Source organism: Phyllopteryx taeniolatus, chromosome 13, assembly GCF_024500385.1.
Source record: "Phyllopteryx taeniolatus isolate TA_2022b chromosome 13, UOR_Ptae_1.2, whole genome shotgun sequence".
Taxonomy (NCBI): domain Eukaryota; kingdom Metazoa; phylum Chordata; class Actinopteri; order Syngnathiformes; family Syngnathidae; genus Phyllopteryx; species Phyllopteryx taeniolatus.
In genome coordinates, this window is record NC_084514.1 from 22,109,615 (window position 1) to 22,133,111 (window position 23,497).

Here is a 23,497-nt window from a genome sequence, read left to right on the forward strand (position 1 = left end):
TTATATTACCAGCTGGTGGCCTTGGCAGGGTGGCACAGTTATAGTATTAGTTCAGAGAAAATGGCCTGGTTTCAATTTGGCTTCAGTTTTGTGTCACTGTCACTGACTTCATCACATCTGCAATGCAATCTGATCATATGCCTGCATTTTAACATAGGGAGGCAGTAGTTCTTTTGGAAGGGCTTATGCTTTGGAGCCAAAGGGTCATTGTTTGAGTCCCAGGCAACTAGTTGTTGGAGAGATGCTAGTCTGCTTCCTGACTATTGTAAAAGTTCCTCTGAGCAAGGCACCAACCCCCATGCTGAAGAGGTCCAGCACTGTATCTCTCCTTGCGTGTCTGCATCTGTGTGATCTGGTTCTCTGTCTGTGTGATGTGCAACACAAATATACAGTAGAGTGTGAGAATTGAATCTCCCTTGAGACAGTATAATGAGTATAATATATAAATAAAAACAAAAATGTCAGTAGCATTTCATTTAATCATTTGCATCCTGAGATCCCGTATTTGGTAAGATGTAAATATCACAGAAAGTATGGAGAGAGAAATGATACAAGATAACAAGGAAGGAAGGTCCCAGCCCAGCCACATCCTGCTATTGTTTACTGTATGGTCACTCACAAACACACAAACAACATGCAGGCGCTCACACTAGGGGCTGGGCGATTATATGATTGAGATTGGAGATAGTGATAAATTACCCTTCGATCTCAGTGATCAGCTGTGTGCGTAATTCCTCTAACATGGCGGGAATGTGCGTGAAATCAACAGGCAATAAGCGCCGTCCTTTTCCTGCTCCCCTTGCGGTTACCAGTTGTGGGAGTAAACAGAAACCGCGCTTCCTGGGCTGACCCGCCTCGCAGCGAAATCGAAACTCCCGTCCGACTCAGCTGTCGTCACACTGAGCACGGCGCATTGTCGGCGGCCAATCTTCGCCCCAACTCCAGCCCGGCTACCTTCATTGCCGCTGTGGCCGACCGCTCCGCGAGTTTCCAATGACGGTGGTGTGGCGGTGTCTCCAAAGCGACGCGGAACAATGCTATTAACTAGCCGATGTGCAAGGTATGTCAGCGCCCTCAAAAACGGGCAACAGTGTTTATTCATTTGAAGAAATACCACCCAAGTGATTATGTGGAAAGCATAAAAATGAGAGCACAGTGAGCCCAGCCTGTCACTTACTGTTGCCGGCACATGTAGTATTAGCAGTTAGCCATTGCTAGTTAGTAAGGCCACCAGACCAAAGCAACAATCGTGTCATGATTATTCAGGTGGCTTGCAAAATGGCAAAACCAGTTAATCTGTATTGTTATTAAATATGTTGCACATTTGAAAGTAGCAATAATGTTAACTGGGTATGTAGCATCATAACTGCAGAATGATAATGTTTACAATCCAAGGTGTCTTCATTTTCCCTGAGGGGGCAGTTTGTTTATTTTGTATCTTGTACCTCCAAAAATACTCAGGAGTTCAAACTAGTGCACTGTTGTGTTATATTTTACTACATTCGTTGTACTGCTGAGTGAAGTGCTCTTATATTTTTTCTATATTTATTTTATTTGCCTTATTTGCTAAGTATCCTAATATCATGTTGGGGTTACTGTTTTAAATATTGACTACGAGGAGTGCTGCTAACAAAAGGCGTTAATAAAATGTTGAACTACTCTCTAACTTCTTTAGTTTTCAGTACAGATGTTTTGGAACTGGCGATTTAAAAAAAGTGTAAAACCAATCGTTATAATATTCGAGATCAGACGATATATGAAAAAATTCATCATGATCATTTGTTTGGCCAGATCGCCCAGCCCTCGCTCACACTCAGACAAAGACACAAACGCATCCATGCATGGACGTACGCACACACAATACAACTTAACCTGGGCAAGGAAGTTGTCCATTAAATGAACTTTTAAATGCCCATGATATAAGGTATGGCACTTAACTTGCGTTGTAGGGTAGTCTTACCTAGAAATTCATGTTGTGAAGATAATGCCACAGTCATATTATCTTACGTTGACTGTGGTATGGTGGTGACCTTTTGGGTTATAGATGTCACAATTTAATCTTAATTTGAAATATGAAATACCATAAACAAACGAAAAGAAAAAAAGGAAATTAATTGAAAATTTCATCCGCAATCATGAATGCATTTGTAGTTGAATATATTTTCTATATGCACCTCATATCTTCGACTAAGTCCCATCAAAATAAGACTGCGATAACCAATTCATGCTAATGCAATGATGGCCAGTGGTTACAATGAAATGCAGAAAGAGTTTGCAGTTTCAATAAGTAGACCTCTAAATTATGCCGGTTAGGACTTCTTGGGGCCCTGTGCAGTGCCTAACATTTGTGGAGGCAATTTCTTAAGTGAATAGCATCTGAGCGCTGCAAAGTGCAGGTGGTGTTGCCATCTAGCCATTAGAAGATTGCTGGTTTGACGTAGCCCCAAACAAGACAGTGAACTCCCACTTGCTCCCGATGCTGAGTCATTAGTTGTGAATGAACAATTTTCAGCATCCACCATCATCATTGTGTGAATGACGCATCCTTGCAAAAATAAGTTGAGTGTCTTAAAGAATTTAAAACGTCAACAATAGAGGTTGGGAAAACCTAACGTCTGTTTCAATACCTAATAGTGAAATGTAAACTATTAATTTTTGTAAAGCACTTTGTGTTGCATTTTAATGCATGAAAAGTGCAACATAAATAAAATTTTATTTGATTTTAATTGTCATGAGTTGGCACAGTTTTCTCCGGGCATTCCGGTTTCCTCCCACATCCCAAAAACATGCGTGGTAGGTTGATTGAGGACTCTAAATTGCCCGTAGGTGTGTGCAATTGGCTGGCGACCGGTTCAGGGTGTACCCCGCCTCCTGCCCGAAGAGCCAGCCCGCGACAATAGTGAGGATAAACGGTAAAGAAAATGGATGGACGGATGGATGAATTGTCATGAGCGGTGATGGAAGACCAATCGTCGAAAGACAGTAGCTCAGGTTGGACCAATTATGAGCACTTTTTAATTTATTTATTAAAACTGTACATGACAGCAGCAAAACAATTTGAAGCCACATCTTGAAGCATTATCTAAAGTCGAGGAAACAAATTCCAGTTTCCCACATCTTATCTGATTGTTTTAAATGTGAGAAACCACACACGACAACAAATAACTTTCGTTATTAACTTTGTGTTATTACTGCGCTTATCGTGTGTGGTGTACTTGAGATGACCAACACAGCACACTACCCACTAGGGCTTAAATTCACCCTCTAAATCCCGATTCGTTCTTCATGTTGACAGTAACGAATGACTTCCGAATCAGAATTGAATCATGACTCCTTGTACTACGGTATTCCGAAATGAAGAGATATCAAAGCCCAACGGATGAAAAATCCACTTTGATTATTTGAAAACTATCTATAAACCTCACTAACATTCAGTTTTGCATCCATATAATATTGGTAAAACTACTTAAATTTGGTTTATTTCTCAACCGGAAAACAACGTTTGCCTAGTTTGGCTTTTCACTGCAAGATGGCGATGCCGATCGTCCATTGGCCCAATTCACAGCAATCTGAAACAACAACACATACGTTGACCAAATAAGAATATTCTTGATGACAGATTTTGCATACTGTTTTGGACTTGTCAATTTCATTAGTTTCTCCTTTACGATGATAAACAAAATGTTTCCATACATGGGACGATGCTTTCCCCCCAAAATCTACCAAAATTTGCTTTGAGGCAGAAGCAGACACCATGATCAACTGCAAGAACGAACAACCACAGATATGAAGAGAAGACTAAATACGCGAGCGCGCTGTAGCAGCCCAGATGACCAACTTGCCTACGTGGCAGCCATGTTGGCAGGGACGACGTTCCCCTCAAAGATCATGCTTCGATATTGAAATTAAGTCATAACTTGCTCATTTGCAGACATGCAAACACCAACGGCATGAAAAAGGTGACCAAAAAAACAACTACATTGTAGGAGGGTCTGGGGGGGAGAATTTATTTGATTTTAACATAATTTGAATTTATTTGATTTTAACATAAATTAAGAAATCTGGAAGACTCTGAAGAGTACAATAAGGCAAAATTAACACATTTTCTTCACGCAGAAAAACATGTATTTACACCGCTCAAGTACTCACTAGCGTTTAAATTGGATTGGCGCAAACAGCGGCCAATGCGTAAGTCGAAGTCGTCGTCTCGTGGACGAAATAGTTGATAAATAAATAATAATTGATAAATAAAAGTAGCGAGCAATATTTAGATTGTTGTAACGGAGTAAACATACCGTTACTTCTTAACAGCAGAAGAGGCGGAAGTGTCTGGTCCCGTCAACAACCTATCCAAAGCAGGTCCTGAGCTTACTCGGCGGAACTGCATATTAGTCCGCCGCGGATTAATATTCAGAAATCACATCTGCGTGTGGATGGTGGATGTGTGGAATGGATCTTGCTGCCAGCATTTAAGGAGTACGAAACAGCCTATGACGACAGCGACGGCGACACCCTACACACACACACACCCCCAGGGGGCCTAGTTTGAGTTCAAAACGGCGAATTTCGCCGAAAGGCGACTGATTTGCATGTATGCATTTCTCAACAGATTTTCATGAGGTTTACTTTTTTGTCAATGCCAAAGCTCGTGCTATCAATACAAATGATTTTAAAGAAGCTCCCAAAATATTTTTACCTGCGATAGCTTCCCAGATCAGGGAGGGTTGTGATTGTATGATACCGTATGCAGCATAATGTGCCGGCATCTTGTTCTTACGGTTTACTTGCCCTTCACACATATGGAACGCACTGACTGACTTTGCCCCCTACTAGCCTAGCGTCGCCATCGGAACGCAGCTCAAAAGGGGCCTGTCGTGTCTACCTATGTTCACATCTATGACTACAACTGCAAAACAGACCGGTTCCTGCTAAGAATGCGAAGAAACTACTGTAAGTCAAAATGACGTCAACCTTAAACATGATGATCTAGGTAGAGTTTGTGGGTGTGTGTGTGCCAAAAATCTAAAATAAAGTATGCTTGATATTCTAAGATTCATTGTGATTCCAATCCTAAAATTCAGATTCGACGATCGCTCTTTCAGGCACAACAAAATCCCAGTTCAAATCACCACCGATACGTGCATAGCCCTATTATGCACATAACGATCTCCCCACCGAGAATTGTGATCCCCTCTCCCAAACCAGATGTATGTCATAGTACCAAGACTGACCTGTGAGAAGCAACATGGTGGTGCAGGGAATCTAGACTGCCAGAAGATAAAAAGAAGAAATAACAGCGGTGGAAGAAGAAATTGTAGAAGTTCAGTTAACTGTTAGCTTACCTAAATAAGGCTTTGTTTCATACAGCAATTTGAAAATGTTTTAGGTTACCATTATTGTTGCTATAGTAGTGTATGTGTGTGCCATCACCAAACCCCCCTCTTTCCACCAAATCACCCCCATCCTCCAGGAACTTCGCTGACAAACAGAGGATTCAATTCAAACTCCTTCTCTATATCTTCAAGGCCATTCACAACAACGGGCCGCCATATTTGTACAACCTCCCCCACAGTCCGCACCATGGGGAGTAGAGCTTTCAGACGCTCTTGTCCTGAGGTCTGGAACTCTCTACCGCTTGACCTCGATTCGGACTCTTTAATTGCCTTCAAATCTAAACTTAAACATACCTGTTCAGTATCGCATACTCACTTTAACCACATTGCCCTGTATTTTCATTTATTTGTCTTATTCTCTTGTTAATTCTGTTTTTAATATATGATTGATTTACAGTGTCCTTGGGGGGCCTCAAAAGGCACTTACAAATAAAATGTATTATAATTATTATTCATTGATTCATTTTCCGTACCACTCATCCTCATTAAGGTCGCGGGCGTGATGGAGCCTATCCCAGCTAACTGGGCGAGAGGCGGGGTACACCCTGAACTGGTCGCCAGCCAATTGCAGGGCACATACAGTATAAACAAACAACCATTTGCACTCACATTCACACCTACGGGCAATTTAGAGTCTTCAGTTAACCTACCATGCATGTTTTGGGGATGTGGGAGGAAACCAGAGTATCCGGAGAAAACCCATGCAGGCATGGGGAGAACATGCAAACTCCACATAGGCGAGGGTGGATTCGAACCTGGCTTCTCAGAACTGTGAGGCAGATGTGCTATCCAGGCGTCCGGCATGCAGCCCTGAGGGCTGCTAAAAAAAACAAACCACCATTTATTATCATTGTTATAATTAAGATGTGAAAAGGATAATTAAAATAATAATGCTAGTGGTGATCTATACTTTTTCATAGCACCGGCAGAGAACACTTTGATCTGTGGAAATACTGTTCTGCATCTTGTTAGTTTCCATTTTGTGGGCACACCATTGTCCCCATGACCATGTTCTTGATAATTATATTTGAAGAAAATATGATAAATTATTGTGATTGCGTGCTGATGGATTAACTTGTCAGGCTAGGTTCATTGGTTTGTCCATCACGCAATAGTTCTGTGCTGCATACTTAACCCTGCTTTTCTCACATGTTCAGATGTTGTAACACTGGTGTCAAACTGGTGGCCTGGGGGCCAGATCCGGCCCGCAAAAGCAAATCATGTGTGTCGACTTCATGCTTCTTGTGAAAATACCAAAATTGGTGTCTTGTATAATGTTGAGATATTGAAAGCAGTTTATGTTACCAATCACCTTTTGGAAATAAATGAAATAATAGTTGAACGTTTTTTATTGGCTTCTGATTTTAAAACTAGTTATCCATCAATTTGTTGTGTATATGTCATTATATGAGACAATATTTTATATGGGTTCACAGTCACAACGGCCGTCCGAGGGAAGCCATAACTACAATGTGGCCCGCGACAAAAATTAGTTTGACACCCCTGTAAGATGAGTAGTTCCACTCCACTTCCTCTGTCACTTCTCACTTGTCATAGTTGGAAAATAAATAATTGAAGTATATAGTACAGTATATAGTACAGTAAACCCTCGTTTATCATGGGGGTTACGTTCCCGAATCCCCCCAGTAATAAATTAAATCTGCGAAGTATCACCCAATTATTTATTACTTTATTATATAAATTTGCGAGTTTCATTTATGCAATTCAATGCAAATATTTGATACTTTAGAAACGTACAGGTATTTTATTTTTCCACTTGTGATCACCATCCACACTCTCTACACAAGCACATGCCTTTGTGGTCTGCTGACATTAACAATAGCCCATGTGGACATGATATGAACAGGCAATTTCCAGCCTTAACATTGGCACCGTTTCTCACACTGATGGTCCTGATAATGTAATCAGTGAAAAGCATTATGGGAACCCAGAATTCATTGCGGTGATGTTTTAAACTACAGTACTGTAGTTGTAGTAAATCAAGTTAAACATTGCGCTTTACTTGCAATTGTTCCTGTCTATGTTGTTATGAGTGTGCATTACCTATTTGCCAGGCTAAGGTAGGTGTTTGTGAATTTATTTAATAAAACTCTGACTGTAACTTGTGCCCTGCGATTGGCTGGCAACCAGTTCAGGGTGTACCCCGCCTCCTGCCCGATGATAGGTGAGATTGACTCCAGCACTCCCTCGACCCTTGTGAGGATAAGCGCCTCAGAAAATGGATGGATGGCTGGATGGACTGTGGCTTGTGTTTTAAACAGTGGCTTTCCCGTCATGTTCTTTGTATCCTCAAGCAACTTGGTGACTAAATGTATGAGTTGAGATTACTCAGTAAAGTTTATTTTTCTGCTAAGAATAAGAGCCCAGTTAGTCGACGTAACTTGAGTCACTTGCTGCCACATTATAATCATAAAACTAACCGTATCAGAGATGTGCAGGTGAGTAACGGCACTACACTGACCTATAAAAAAAAAATCTGTGACGCACTGGATCTGCAATAAGTGAGCTGTGATATTGTGAGAGATTACTGTATTGTTTTTCTTACAGTTATATCAAGCATTGCACATGGGAAAAGGCACTTTTTGGGCTACATGCTTTTGTAGCTCGTGCAATCGACACTGTACAACATCTTGCAGACTGTACTGGTGTCATCACCAACTGATATTAACATGCAGTCTCTATCAGTTTCCTGCCGTTCTGTATTTACCTGCAGGCTGTCCCATGTGATCCTGCAGGAGCGGACTTTAATTTTGCTGCATTGTCCTTCAACGGTAAATTCCTGCACCAAATCCACCTCATTCCACTCCATCCTTCCAGTACTTCCGGACCAACAGCAGCCCTTTATGCCCTTTCTGATAGAATAAGGATGCCACGGGCTTCTAGCAGGGTAAAAACAAAGCAATTCTTATCACAACTTTCTCTCCCATCTCGCCGATGATGTGCTATAATTTACGACAGCCCCTCTCGCTCTCCTTTGCTCGACCCACGCTCCCTCCCTCCTCTTGTTCTCTGATAAAGTGTCTGTTATTGATATGGTCGCACATGATGTGCAGGGTGAAAACCCTTTAATGTACTAACATGAAACCAATGATTACTACATCTATCAGAAATAATAAAAGGTGGTATACAATTGACCTCTTATTCAACCCAGTCTTCCTATAATGGTTATTTCCTATGTTATTGTCTTCACTGCATTTTAACAATGTCGACATTCATTCACCTCTCCTTCACTCAGTCCTTGTCATGGCGCTGCAGCTGGCTTTTTACTGCAACGACACCAAGTCTCACCTACCCACCCGACCAATCTCCCCCTCTGTCTAAACCGACCTCCCCACACCGCACTCTCAAACTATCCCACTTTCTCTCAGCAGGGAAATTACTGCACCACTGCTTTTAGATGTGTGTCGTGAGGAAGATGAGGAGGTTAGATAGTAATGTAATTTATTAATATTGGCAGGGTGCCCAAGAATTTTGTTTGACATGCCCAGTGACACACAATTACATACATGCCCATATGATTCATGGAGACATGGAGTGGAGAGAACATTAACCCCCTGCTGCGTCATATTTTTCTCACTTCTTTCCCACACACGCACGCACACACACACACACACACGCATGAGCATGCACACATGCACACAGACACACACACACACAAAGTACATAATCTTGGCCCAGTGATCTAGGTGTGGGCTGCAGGAATTGGAAACAAAATCTGGAATAACAAAGCAAAAAAAAAAATTTTCCGTTTTGACTTCTGCCAGTCCTGCATTCCAGATTTTTCTCATTCCCAAAACAGCATCTTTTATGACTCAATCTGTATTATAGTTGATATTAATATCTGTTTAAATAGTTGATCATTTAAATATGTTTATTCTCTCATTTGCATGGTTTTGTTACATGATTGCTGTCCTGCAAACTGACGTGTACGGTGCCAGTCGGACAAGCTAACAAGCCTTACTTGAAACTTTCAAGTGCATGAGCATATTTCAATTATAGTCTTTTCATTTCTGTGAAAACACAGGTCATATAATTTCCTGTAGTGAGTACTCTTTTTTTTTTTTTTTTTCTTTGTAGTGATTTTGTCTTGGGCTGGTATTGTGATTTAAGTGAAATTAAAGACCCTGTACAGCGAATTCGTCCATTCGTCCATTTTCTGAGCCGGTTATCCTCATAAGGGTCACGGGCGTGCTGGAGCCTATCGCAGCTATCATCGGGCAGGAGGCGGGGTACACCCTGAACTGGTTGCAAGCCAGTCGCAGGGCACAGAATCAGAATCATCTTTATTTGCCAAGTATGTCCAAAACACACAAGGAATTTGTCTCCGGTAGTTGGAGCCGCTCTAGTACAACAGACAGTCAATTTACAGAACACTTTGGAGACAGCGACATTGACAAAAAACAATTGTGCAAAAAGATGCAGAGTCCTCTAGCACTTAGAGCAGTTCGAATGACTAATATTGCAATAGACCGCTGCAATGACCATTGTGCAAGGGGCGCTGAGACTTCAAGGAGTGTATGCGGTTTAAAGTGACGAGTAGTGCGATAATCTGGGACAATGTTGGTTGTGCAAATGTTACAGATACTCCTCAAACAGTGTGCAATGGAGCAGATGCTACTCTGGGATGAGTGGCCAGTATATGCAAATAGTGCAGCATGGCGAGACAACTACAGTGAGTGCACGAGTAATACATAATTGGCCCCACAGAAATGTGACAACGAACTCAAGTCAAAAAAATTGCCAGCTTGTTTTAATGGAATTATAGGTTAGGTGTTTAAGAAGTTGATCGCAAGAGGGAAGAAGCTGTTGGAATGTCTACTAGTTCTAGTTTGCATTGATCGGTAGCGCCTACCTGAGGGAAGGAGCTGGAAGAGCTGGTGACCGGGGTGCGGAGGGTCCGAGAGGATTTTGCACGCCCTTGTCTTAGTTCTGGCAGCGTGCAAGTCCTCAATGGTGGGTAGGGGGTACCGACAATCCTTTCAGCAGTTTTGATTGTCCGTTGCAGTCGGAGTTTGTCCTTTTTTCTAGAAGCACCAAACCAGACTGTGATGGAAGAACACAGGACTGATTCGACTACCGCTGTGTAGAACTGTCTCAGCAGCTCCGGTGGCAGGCTGTGCTTTCTCAGAAGCCGCAGGAAGTACATCCTCTGCTGGGCCATTTTGAGGACGGAGTTGATGTTAGTCGCCCACTTCAGGTCCTGAGAGATTGTAATTCCCAGGAACTTGAAGGTCTCGACGGTTGACACAAGTCGGCTGGACAACGTGAGGGGCAGCTGTGGCGAAGGATGCCTCCTGAAGTCCACGATCATCTCTACAGTCTTGAGCGTGTTCAGCTCCAGGTTGTGTCGGCCGCACCACAGCTCCAACCGCTCCACTTCCTGTCGATATGCAGACTCGTCACCGTCCTTGATGAGGCGGATGACAGTGGTGTCATCTGCAAACTTCAGGAGTTTGACAGTCGGGTTCGCTGAGGTGCAGTCGTTCGTGTAGAGAGAGAAGAGCAGCAGAGAGAGGACACAACCTTGGGGCGCCCCAGTGCTGATGCTGCGTGTGGATGAGGTGGCCTCCCCCAGCCTGACCTGCTGTGTCCTGCCCGTCAGAAAGCTGTAAATCCACTGGCAGATGGCAGGTGAGACGCTGAGCTGGAGAAGCTTGGATGAAAGGAGTTCAGGGATGATGGTGTTGAACGCTGAGCTGAATTCCACGAACAGGATCCTCGCGTAGGTCCCTGCACTGTCGAGGTGTTCTAGGATGAAGTGCAGTCCCACGAGATTGCAGGTTTCTTGGGGACTGGAATGATGGTGGAGCGTTTGAAACAGGATGGACCTTCGCACAGTTCCAGAGATCTATTGAAGATCTGAGTGAAGATTGGAGCGAGCTGGTCCGCGCAGACTTTGAGCCAGGATGGGGACACATGGTCCGGGCCTGCCGCTTTGTTAATCTTTTGTTGTTTGAAGATGCGTCTCACATCCTGTTCATGAATGGTTAACGCAGAAGTCAGAGGTGTGATTGTGGTCGCGGGTGCGGCCGGGTGGGTGTGTGGTGTGAAAGTGTCCTTTTCAAATCTGCAGTAGAAGGTATTCAAGTCGTTGGCTAGTGTGCTATTGTTCTCAGCTTGGGGGGATCGTCGCTTGTAATTAGTCAGCGATTGGAATGCATGCCAGACTGATTTAGAGTCGTTTGCGCTAAACTGTTTTTCCAACTTTGCTGCATAGTTTCTTTTTGCAATGTTAATTTCTTTAGTCAGCTGGTTTCTAGCTCGATTATACAGGGCCCTGTCCCCGCTCTGATATGCGTCCTCCTTAGCTTGGCGAAGCTGCTTAAGTTTAGCAGTGAACCACGGCTTGTTGTTGTTGAATGTGCGAAAAGATTTTGTTGGTACACAAACCTCTTCACAGAAACTGATATAGGATGTGACAGTGTCCGTATATTCATCCAGACTGCCAGCTGAATTTTCAAAGACACTCCAGTCTGTGCAGTCTAAACAGCTTTGAAGTTCCATCTTGGCTTCATCTGTCCACTTTTTCACTGTTTTCACTGTAGGCTTCGCGCATTTAAGTTCTTGCCTGTACGTCGGTATTAAGTGAATTAAGCAGTGATCAGACAAGCCCAGGGCTGCACGAGGTAGAGCACGGTATGCGTTTTTTACCGTAGTGTAGCAGTGGTCTAAAATGTTATTTTCACTGGTAGGACAGTCGATGTGCTGCTTGTATTTAGGGAGTTCGTGGTTGAGTTTAGCTTTGTTAAAGTCCCCGAGAATAATGAGGGGTGAGTCCGGGTGTTTTTTTTCAATTTCGTTGACTTGTTCGGCGAGCGTTAGCAGTGCGGTGTTCGTGTTAGCTTGAGGCGGTATGTAGACTCCAGCCAGTATGTACGATGCGAACTCACGTGGCGAGTAGAATGGTTTAAAGTTTAAAAATAGCGACTCCAAATGCGGGCTGCAGTGTGTGCTGAGCTCCGTGACGCCCGTACACCATTTTTCGTTGATATAGAGGCATATCCCGCCGCCCTTTGTTTTCCCCGATGATTCCATGTCACGGTCCGCTCGATGAATGTGAAAGCCGGGAAGCATGACGGCGCCATCGGGTGTACAGCGTCGCAAAGCCAGGTCTCCGTGAAGCACATGGCCGCGGAACGTCCGAAGTCTTTACTGGTCTTTAACAGAAGATGAAGCTCGTCCATTTTGTTGGGTAGGGAGCGTACATTCGCGAGGTGGATCGCCAATCTGTGTCCTCTCTTGCGGAGTTTCACCTGAATGCCGGCCCGTTTCCCTCTGTGGCGCCGCTTCCGTCTCCATGCGTCGAAAACCACGGACGCCGCTCCGGTGAGTAACTCGGGGGAAAAAACTGAGCGGATTTGCGAAAGTTGGTGACAGAAAGTCCGGAGTAGCCTCCTTGATGGTTAGCAGGTCTCCCCTTGTGTAAGTGAGTCGTGTAAGGTCTCCAAAGACGGACGAAAAACACAAAAACAATACTAGAGAGCACGTTACTGAGGCAACCACACTGGTAGGCGCCATCTTGGAACTTTAAAGTTCTTTAAAGTTCTGTGGTGCTATACACAAATGGAATAAACTGCCAACAAAAAGTCAGCCCTAAGTGTAAATGTTGTTAAATCCAGATTAAAAACAATTATTCTTTTCTCATGCTTATGATTGAGCATTTTAGAGAATTTTCATCTTTTTTGTTTGTTTGTTTTTTGCTATTTTTATCTCTCTTGCACTGTAAATTCTTTTGTGTGTAATGTTTTTTCATTTTTCTGGTATTTCTAAATGACTTTTGCTCTATGTTTATGCAATGTTTGTGTATAAAATATGCTATATAAATAAATTTGCCTTGCCTTGCATCATTGTCTGATTAGTCCATGTGCATTTTAGTTGCAGTTTTCTGTTTAGCCAACGCACACCAGGATTTGATAAAGCTCCAACAATAGTCATATAAGCAATAGTCTAATTTGCAGACGGGTAGCCAAGCTACCATATTAGGTTACTGGTTATGTGCAGCTGTAATTATCTGCTTGAGCATTCAGGAACTCGCTGTTTTTGTAAACCCTCCCTCTTCATGCACACTACTGACATCTGTAGTTAAATGGCAACTGTCTTTTCAATGAAATGAAATCTGTAACGAAAAACACTATACAAGTTGAAAAATTTGGCCCATGTTGGGATTGCAAGCACTGTAACTAAATGGCAAATGGGATTTTACTAGCAAGGCCCTTTCTGAACTTGAAGGTACTTAAAGCCCTGTCAACACTGCCTCCTCATTCACCTTCTGAAGATGCAAAGGGGAGGGGGCTTGCTGTCTGTTTGTTAACACTATACATCATGGGTCCTGGTAACTTAGTAGAGAACAACAAAATGAGGAAAGTATTCATTCTGGATGCCATGGACAGTTAATTGATGACATAGTAACTCAAACCCCAAATCTAATTCGTGTCTATGCCTTTATCAGTATACTGACCACAATTTAATGGCGGCAATCAAAATACATCTTTGTGCTTGGAGTAAGTAATAATTCTTTCATTCAAATCTAATTTTTCTAATTATTCACTGCTTCATACTGTATTAACTATTTCCCCTCTGTAGACATGATATTGTCTGTCAAAACATAACAGTCCGTTTTATTTTTGTTTTGTTTTTTTGTTCTTTTGACTTTGTGCAGGTCTACTTTTGGATACTACATACACTGTGCACCAACATGGTGAAAATAACCACACATACCTCTGCACTATCTATAAAACTCAGTATTATATTCGGTGTACTTAAAATCAGGAACAAAATAAAAAGAAGGTTTCCAATATTTTTGTAATGAGGTGAAAAAAAGTTATATGAAAAACACATTTGCAGAACTTACCCCCCACCCTTCCAATCTGCAGCCACACCTTAAGTTCTTTTGGTCTTTGCAGCAAATGTAAAATTCACACAGTGGAGAAAGCAACACAGGACAATAGTGAGGAAGTGAGAAAGGTGAAAGGAGGATGAGGAGGAGCTGTTTGGCTGGCTAACAATCCTCTTAGCCTGGTTATGTCATGAGACCAAGCTAATCCCACCTTCACTGACTGACCAACACGCACGCACGCACAGACAACATACACACACACACCAGCTGACTCGCAGGCAGACTGACCAACACTGTTACACAGAAACGTGGGACCTGCTAATCATTATGTGTAAAGGAAGCGTTTCGTCCAAAGCAAAAAGAATGAGTAACAGGGACCAAAATAGCTGTTAGTTTGATAGCAGCGTCCCTTTTTACAGCCTGACTTTAAAGGAACGACAAATAAAATGTGGTTGGAAAAATGGTGGTTTATTGAGCGACAATAGTTTTGTCCTTCAGACTATGGTTAAAGTTGTGTGCGTACTGTATATGCTGGAAGTACTGTACGTATTATAACCATTTGGTCAGTGTTTGTGTGGTGCATGTCTTACACTGTTGTTAGTGCTCTCTGTTGCTTCTGCTGTCCAAGTTGTGTCCAAAGCCCGCTGACTCCCTGTATAAAGAAACATAGACATTGACATTAGTTAGCCGTGTTGCCTATTGCCATGCATTTTCTTTATCGATTGGTGTCATTTGGGTCGCGGATGACCTAGAGTTTATCTCAGCTAACTTCAGGGTTGGGGAGTATACCCTGGACTGCTTGCCAGCCAATTGCAGGGCAAAAAAAACATAGGTTAAAAAAATAGGATGCAGAGAAATCATCATCTTACAACAGAAAAGTACACAGATAGAAACCAGTAGTGCAGTGATTTAGAGCACATGTTTGATGTATTTCATCAGCAAAATCAAATAATCCTTAACTGTTGGTAGACTATGCTGATAATAAATTGCAATTTTATCTCATGATACACTTTAAAGACAAAGTCCATCAATTAATTAATAAATCATTGGATGATGCTTAACTAATTACTAATTAGTATTATTATTTCATGCTCCAGTTGATGTGGAATAACTCAAATAGAGTCCTGACCTCAAACCCTTTCTCACATTTGGGCTGAAAATTGGGACCCAACCAATTCGTCAGCCGGCCGAGTATTTGCCCTTTTCAATTTGGCAAAAATTGGTTGATTTTTGCACTTTTTTAAATATACACGTTACAACATAAGACAAAGATAATGACATTAAAAAAAAAAAAAGAGACAAAAAACAGCGACAAAAAATCAACCATTTTGCCAATTTTCGTATTTGTTGTAAAGTCAAACAAATACTCAAGGACAAAGTATTGTAAAAAACTCAAATGTTCTGCCATTAATACATATCTTTGTTGTTGTAAGCGACAAGGGACTAAAAAAAGAAGTTATTTTATTAATATTTTTAAATTAATAGGCTGATTAATCGGTTATTGGAATGTTATCCTGCCAAATATCAGAATCGGCATCGACCTGAAAGCAATCCATATTGGTCAGGCCCTAGTGAAAATCCCATTTAGTAGCCTTGGAGCTTATTTTATGGTTGAATGCACAAATGTTCCCACATCTGACTTTCAGTTTCAGGGAATTTTGACACTTGATTGTAATGCTCTGGAACATTCCTGTACCTTTTTTGACCCTGGAAAAAGTAGAAAAATTCACATCAGATCCCAATATCCCAGTCATTTGTGTGTTTAATTATCAATTAATGATACGTTCCGAATTATATGAACTACTTCCATTAATTACAATAAATCAAGGCACAGAATAAAGTCATCAATATTTCTGAAGCAGACCTATCCTCCCATTCAGGGTTGCACCTTGCATGTTACATAATTCTAATCATCTTATCAGGCTAATTACTGGCTGAGTCCCTGACCTCACCTCTAAACCTTATAAACACCACTCACTGTGTACTTTTCTTGTTGTGATACAGTATAATGTTGCCTTTAAAAACATGAACAATAATAACTATCATACAAATCAAGTACAACAGCTAAATTAACTATTGTTTTCTCACATTGATTAAATATCATATCACATACGGTATGCATGGCCAATGCATACTACGTGAGCTGTACCTTGTGGCAAGGAGGGACAGTGTCGCAGGTAGAAACTGACCTCTGGCCTCCTTGCACCCCACTGCTGAAGGAGGTCCAGGAGTAACAACTGCTGAGGGAGAACTCGCTCTGGCAGAAGACAGAAGGAAAACCAATTTGTCAGTAGGGATGGGAATTGTCAGAGTTAGGTTCTCATTGCTGGCAGTAAGTCAGATTTGTTTCTAGTGAGGGTTGGACTCCGCCAAGGCTGCCCTTTGTTAATAACCTTCATGGACAGAATTTCTAGGCACAGCCAAGGTGTTGAGGAGGTCCAATTTGCTGACATCAGTATTATGTTTCTGCTTTTTGCAGATGATATGGTTCTGATGGCTTCATCAAACTGCGATCTTCAGCTGTCACTGGAGTGGTTCACAGCCGAACGTGAAACGGCTGGGATGAAAATCACCCCCAAATCTGAGACCAGGGTGGAGTGCCCTCTCCGGGACGGGGATGAGGTCTTGCCCCAAGTGGAGGAGTTCAAGTATCTTGGGGTCTTGTTCACAAGTGAGGGAAGAATGGAGCGGGAGATCGACAGGCGGATTGGTGCAGCGTCTGCAGTGGTGCGGACTCTGTATCTGTCTGTCGTGGTGAAGAAGGAGCTGAGCCAAAACGCAAAGCTCTCAATTTACCGGTCGATATACATTCCTACCCTCACCTATGGTGAAGAGCTGTCGGTCATGACCGAAAGAACATCAGACTGAAAGAAGATCGTGGATACAAGTGGCCAAAATGAGTTTCCGCCGCAGGGTGTCTGGGTTCTCCCTTAGAAATAGGGTGGAAAGCTCAGTCATCCGGGAAGGGCTCAGAGTCGAGTTGCGGGTCCTCCGCATTGAGAGGAGCCAGATGCCCCCCGGACGCCTCCCTGTTGAGGTGTTCTGGGCACGTCCCACCAGGAGGAGTCCCAGGAAACAACCCAGGACACGCTGGAGAGATTACGTATGTTTCCTGGCGGGCCCAGGAACGTCTCGGGGTCTCCCTGGAAGAGCTGGATGAAGGGGCTTGGGAGAGGGAAGTCTGGATTTCCCGACTTAAGTTGCTGCCCCCACGACCCGACCTCGAATAAGCGGAAGTAAATGGATGGATGGATGGATGGGCGGGCGCTTCAGCTGCCCCCTGCTCCAGTGTGTTCCACTAACATGTGTATGTGTTCACTGTGATGGGTTAAATGCAGAGAACAAATTTCGTGTGCATGCATGCATGTTCATGACAATAAAAGATGATTCTTCTTCTTCTCTTCTTCTTCTTTAGCAATGCCGTTTTTATTATCGATATTGCTTACTGATCCGATTCTTTACCAATTTTCATTGGGTGAGGGAATTAAATAATACAAATGATATATGATATATTTCTATCTTTACATGATATTATGATAAGACAGATGTTCCTGCATAGTGCTGTGCCATATGGACTAAATTTTACAACCCAATATTGGTAATTTTATATCACAATAATGATATATACCCCAATATAGTATTTTTCATTAAAATTACATGAAATTAATGGCAAATTTATCTTATCTTTTCTCCATTTATTTATAAAACATATTTTTAATACAAAAACAATTAAATGGAGAAAAGATAAATACAAACAAAATAAAACACAAAATTTGTTTCAAAACATCTGGTATTACAATCAGTTTTCAAGTAATGTAGAGTGTTGTTGTGTTCATTGTAATGTAGTGTAAAGTATAATTTTGTTTAGATCCATGCTCCTTGAGTAAATGAGTATTTGCGGGGGGGTTTGTAGTGTTGCTGCAGTAACAGTACATTCACCTTAATTCATTTTCAAACAATGTTAGTGTAGCGCTCTAAAGTCACTCCTCCCACACAAAAACAGGGGGCCTATTTCTTGAATGGCATAAATCCGTTGCGATGGGCGGCACAATTGTGTCAGGTTAGAGCCGGGTTAGACCAGTGTTGGTAATTTCGGAGACAAAGGCGGCCTGGCGGATCTGATAGTGGGTAGGCTGGGCGACTGTGGGTGTGTCTACAGCCAACTTCATTCGCCACCAATCAAAGCGGCTCCTTTCATTCCCTTTATATGTGGCACAATGACAGTCTCGATGGAGACATCTCTCTGCGTAAGAGGACGATGCGTGATTGCAGCGATCCGTGCTTGACAGGAGCATTGTCACTGCTCTTGGTTGGTGTGGCCACAGACAATCTGAATGGGCACCTTTATTAAATACAGAATGAGCTGGTGATAACTGCTGGTGACTTCAATATGTCAGCGCTGGTCAGTATCTGTCTTCAGTGCCTCGACTGTATTCACCAAAATCGTATTAGACCAGCAGTCTACCTTGCGCCAGAAGTTAGACGTGGTCTCAGCAATTCAGATCGACTTTCTGACACCAAATTGTCCCTCCACAGGCGCCTATTCAAGGACATACCCTCACTGCGCCGACCGGCCAGCTTGGCTCAGACTGGTCTGCCAAATTGGCAAACACAGACTGTAAGCTTTGCAAAAAAATCTGGATACGCCAGCTTTTGTGGCCCGCCGCAGATTCGCTGTTTACGCAAATACAATCCAAGAACTCATTCTATCTTGGAGATCATGTGTGACGATGGTCATCCGGCGCAGACCTTCCCGTGGCATGTTACCACCGTACCCCTTGTTGAGAGTTGAGTGCGCTAACCAGTAGGCTACGAGTCCCAGCTGTTAACCCACTGGCCAGTGCTACTCTAAAGGCTCTCAAGTAGTTGTCACGTACGTGGTTAGGGCGAAGGCGAGGAACGCAAGGCAAGAACATGGTGGACCCAATTGCAGGGAAGCAGGGAGGCAAGGCAGCAGTGCGGGAGTCTCAAAATAATAATATTTAATCTTCAAAAAAAAGGAAAACAAGGATATTGGATAAAGCAAAACTGAACGAAGTCCCACAACAGATAAAAACCAAACCAAAGTAACAAAGAAACACTTGAATATCTAAAACTGGAAACAAACTATGACCTGTGAGTAAGACGTGGAATAGATAGGGAAAATGACACCTGACAATGACATACCACAATGATAAAGACAACTGGCAAGTATGACATGGCAAAGACATGAGACAACGACAATGAACCGACAAGAACTGAAAGAAACCACGGAACTAAATACAAACAAATTGACGAGACAACGAGGAACACCTGGACAAGACACGAGTGGCTGGAGAGAGCTGATTGGTCGACACAAAGTAGACGAGAACAGGTGGACACGACAACTTAATGAGCACACGACAAACATGAAACACAGGAAAATATGGAACAAAACTAAACACAACCCAAACCAAAACACAGACCATGACAGTAGTAAGGTTTGGCTAACATAATTTTGCACAGCGCGAACTGGCATCCATTACATATGCACACTGCACAGACTCTGTTTATTGAACCCAGTTCACGAGTGACCAGCGTAACAGTAACAGTCGCCTCTTTAGCATCTCAAATTACCTAAGAATACTGGTATTAAATTTCCCCATTGTTCCCAACCTTTCAGTCCACACTAGTAGACATCTGCAGCTTTCATCCTACAATCTGAAAAACATGAAAAACATGTTGCTTGAATAGTCTTTTTTAAAATGAGGAATTAAAACACAAACAGGTACCACACTGGTTAGCACATCTGCCTCACAGTACTGAGGTTCAAATCCCGGCCTTGCCTGTGTGGAGTTTGCATGCTCTCCCTGTGCTTGGGTGGGTTTAGGCGGCCACTCCGGTTTCCTCCCACATCCCAAAAACATGCACGATAGGTTAATCGAAGACTCTAAATGGCCCGTAGGTGTAAATGTGAGTGCGAATGGTTGTTTGTTTCTATGTGCCCTACGTTTGGCTGGCGACCAGTTCAGGCTGTACTCCCGCCCGAAGATAGCTGGGATAGGCTCCAGCACGCCCACGACCCTAGTGAGGATAAGCGGTACAGAAAATCGATGGATGAAAAACACCAACAGGACTTTAATGTGCAAACAAAAACATGGAACACAGTATGACAGGAACAATGGTTAAAGGACATTGATAACTTTCCATTCCTAGCAGCTCTGGCTGACTACAGTATATACAAAATCCATCCATCCATTCTCAATACCGCTTATCCTGTTCAGGGTCGCAGGGTGCTGGAGCCTATCCCAGCCAACTTCGGGCGAAAGGCGGACTACACCCTGAACTGGTCGCCAGTCAGTCGCAGGGCACCTATATTCACACCTGAGTGGGAACCGACGCTGCCTGCACACTGAAGTCAGGCGAATGCACCACAAGACCATCTGTGACTTATTGAAAGAATGTTTTATCTTATCTAGTATTACATTACAAAATACAATTCCATGACAATTTGATTGTACAGTTTTAACTGATACAAATAATAATTTTCCTAACAAAGAACACTATTAATGGTTGCCGCACCGAATCGGTCGCCACATACGACGTTTTTACCCCAACATATGAAGCCTCATATATACAGTGTTCAGATGGGTTTTGTCCTGGAAGTCCCTAACAAAACCTGGCACTATTGAATGAAAATGAACTTTCGTTCAAAAATCATTCACAGATGCCAGAATGAGCGAGTTCTCAATAATATTCATCAGATAGAAATGAACTAAATATTGTTCATGTTTGCCCAAAATATGAACTTTCGTTCATTGAACTCGTTCAGGTTTGATAGTGAAAATGGCAATTATTTGTTGGACAGAGGCGACACGGTGGAGCACTGGTAAGCACATCTGCCTCACAGTTCTGAGGACCAGGGTTAAAATCTGGCCTCACCTGCTTGGAGTTTGCGTGTTCTCCCATGCCATTCAATAAAGAAAGAAAATACTACCTGTAAGCACTATATTATTGTAGCCAATCACTCCATCAAAGCTTACAGCAGGACCATGACCAATGGCTTATGACATCAACACATAGAAGCAAACCCATCAACCAGGAAGCTGCACTGTAGCCTTGAGACATGACCTCTTGTCACAACAGTAGTTTATTGTTTCCATTTATTCTCCAGTGCTTGGTCAACCTTTAAAAACATTAGCGCTTTAGAACCTTTTATAGCCTGACCGCTCAGTCACACGTACTCTGTGATGTGACGTGATGTGGATCACTGCTCTAACACTTTGGATTGAATGAATGTAGGCCACGGTGGTTCCCAGTATCTCCATGTGATGGACTGGTCTATTTAGTTTTACAAGGCATAAAATGAGATTATGTTTTCATGGACGTGCCTTTGTGTGTAGCCTCCTGTCGACACTACAGTACTGTATATATCAATCCAGAGTAATTATGGGTTGGGATTCTTCCAAAGATGCCCCATTAAATGTTTTTTAAAAATTACATAATGAACATGATCCTTGTATCTCTGCCAAATCTTACATTTGAATTATTTTTTTAAATTGCAACAACTGAAATGTGAAATGGAAATCATGTTTGTGCTTTTTACATTTTGTTCCATCCATCCATCCATCCATCCATTTTCTGAGCCGCTTATCCTCACAAGGGTTACGGGAGTGCTGGAGCCTATCCCAGCTATCGGGCAGGAGGCGGGGTACACCCTGAAATGGTTGCCAGCCAATCGCAGGGCACACATAAACAAACAACCATTCGCACTCACATTCACACCTACGGGCAATTTAGAGTCTTCAATCAACCTACCACGCATGTTTTGGAGATGTGGGAGGAAACCGGAGTGCCGGGAGAAAACCCACGCAGGCACGGGGAGAACATGCAAACTGCACACAGGGGGGGTATTGAACCCCGGGCCTCAGAACTGTGAGGCAGACGCTCTAACCAGTCGTTCACCGTCCCGCCACATTTTGTTCCCTTGGATTCAAAGCATATTCTGGATTTGGAAGAAATCCTCCTTTAGCTATTACTATCCTAGATTACCTATTGATTTTAGTTGCCTGAGGTCTGTGCTCTCTGCGGACTAATGAACGTATAAGATTAAACTCATTAGCAGAGGTGGGTAGGAATGCCCTACATTTATTTTGTTTCATTTACTCAAGTAACATTTTGCATAAATTGTACTTGTCAGAGTAGTTTTACTGAAGCATACTTTTTACTTTTACTCTAGTATTTATGTTAAGAAGAAACGCTACTATTGCTTCGTTACAATATTCTACATGGCATTCGCTACTTTCATTTATCAATAACTGCGTGCGCGATTTACTGTATTTTTAAACTTTATTTTCGACTTCCACATTGGGCGCTGATGCTCCAATCCACTGTGATTAGCGATGTTTGACTCAAGTTCACAAATCAAATGACACGAGAAAGTGTCCGCACAAAATGTCTTCGATTGGGCTTCGATTGGGCCAATCAAAGTGTCGCGACAGCTCCACCGACTCCTGTTAACATTACAGACTACGAAAAACAACAGCTTTAACAGGCAGCTTAGTTTTGTTACTGCCCAAACTTGGTTATTTCACCCCACTTCTAACTTGAGAAAACACCATGCAGATGTTTTTGCTGTTGTTTTGGCTGTGCATATGGCAACATTAGCACTGTTTTATAGTCACAAGTAACTGAAAAACATGCATCTTGCTATCTCTCTCTCTCTCTCTCTCTCGCTTTTTCTACTTAAAAAATTAAATAGTGTCAGGTGTGTGTTGACTCCCATTAAACATAAATTTTACTGTAATCTGTTAATTCTGAACACAGCCACATGGCAGTTGTAAGAGGGAGTGGACCCTTGTGCAACCAGATTTATTTAAATTATTTTTATTTTAACTTTATTTAACCGGGTAAAAGGCCAGTTAAAATGGAACATCTCTTTTGCAATGCTGACCTGGCCAAGAAAGGAAGCAATTTAAACATCAAGTCCAAGTCAATGACATGCAAGTTTATTTCAGTTGTTTATTTTTACCTCCCCTCTCAAAAATGTACGAAAATAAATCAGTTGAGTGGTACAAATTGCAGGTCACATTAATTTTGGAAAAAGTTTTTAAATGATTTGTCTTGGTCAAAATTATTTTACAACTCCAAAACCTGGCATTTCAAAAGGGCTGTGTATACTTTTTATATCCCCAGCAGCCTTTTTCCTGTTTTTGCAATCTGCCTGGGGGAGCCTACAGTATTGTGCTGTTTAACAAGTGGAACCAATATAGGATAAGACCATTTCTTG

The 23,497-nt window shown here is 42.4% G+C and overlaps 1 protein-coding gene and 1 long non-coding RNA gene across 10 annotated transcripts in view; one reads left to right on the forward strand and one right to left on the reverse strand.

Moving 5' to 3' along the window:
• LOC133487754 (apoptosis-stimulating of p53 protein 1-like) overlaps window positions 1-23,497 on the reverse strand; it is an 84,488-nt gene that overhangs the window by 35,663 nt on the left and 25,328 nt on the right. For 2 of the 9 annotated variants that reach the window (XM_061794829.1, XM_061794828.1), the window contains exon 1: window positions 10,267-10,743. In XM_061794829.1, coding sequence (XP_061650813.1) covers window positions 10,267-10,725 — 459 coding nt within the window. In that variant the 5' untranslated portion in view covers window positions 10,726-10,743. Of the gene's footprint in view, window positions 1-699; window positions 873-8,121; window positions 10,215-10,266; window positions 10,796-14,265; window positions 14,798-14,840; window positions 14,903-16,399; window positions 16,508-23,497 lie in introns of those variants that run through there. The other 7 variants (XM_061794830.1, XM_061794834.1, XR_009791439.1 and 4 more) reach the window with 7 other exon arrangements.
• Window positions 854-5,242, forward strand: LOC133487756 (uncharacterized). Its single transcript, XR_009791440.1, has 3 exons — window positions 854-1,060; window positions 4,834-4,950; window positions 5,103-5,242. It is a non-coding gene; the product is annotated as an uncharacterized LOC133487756 (long non-coding RNA).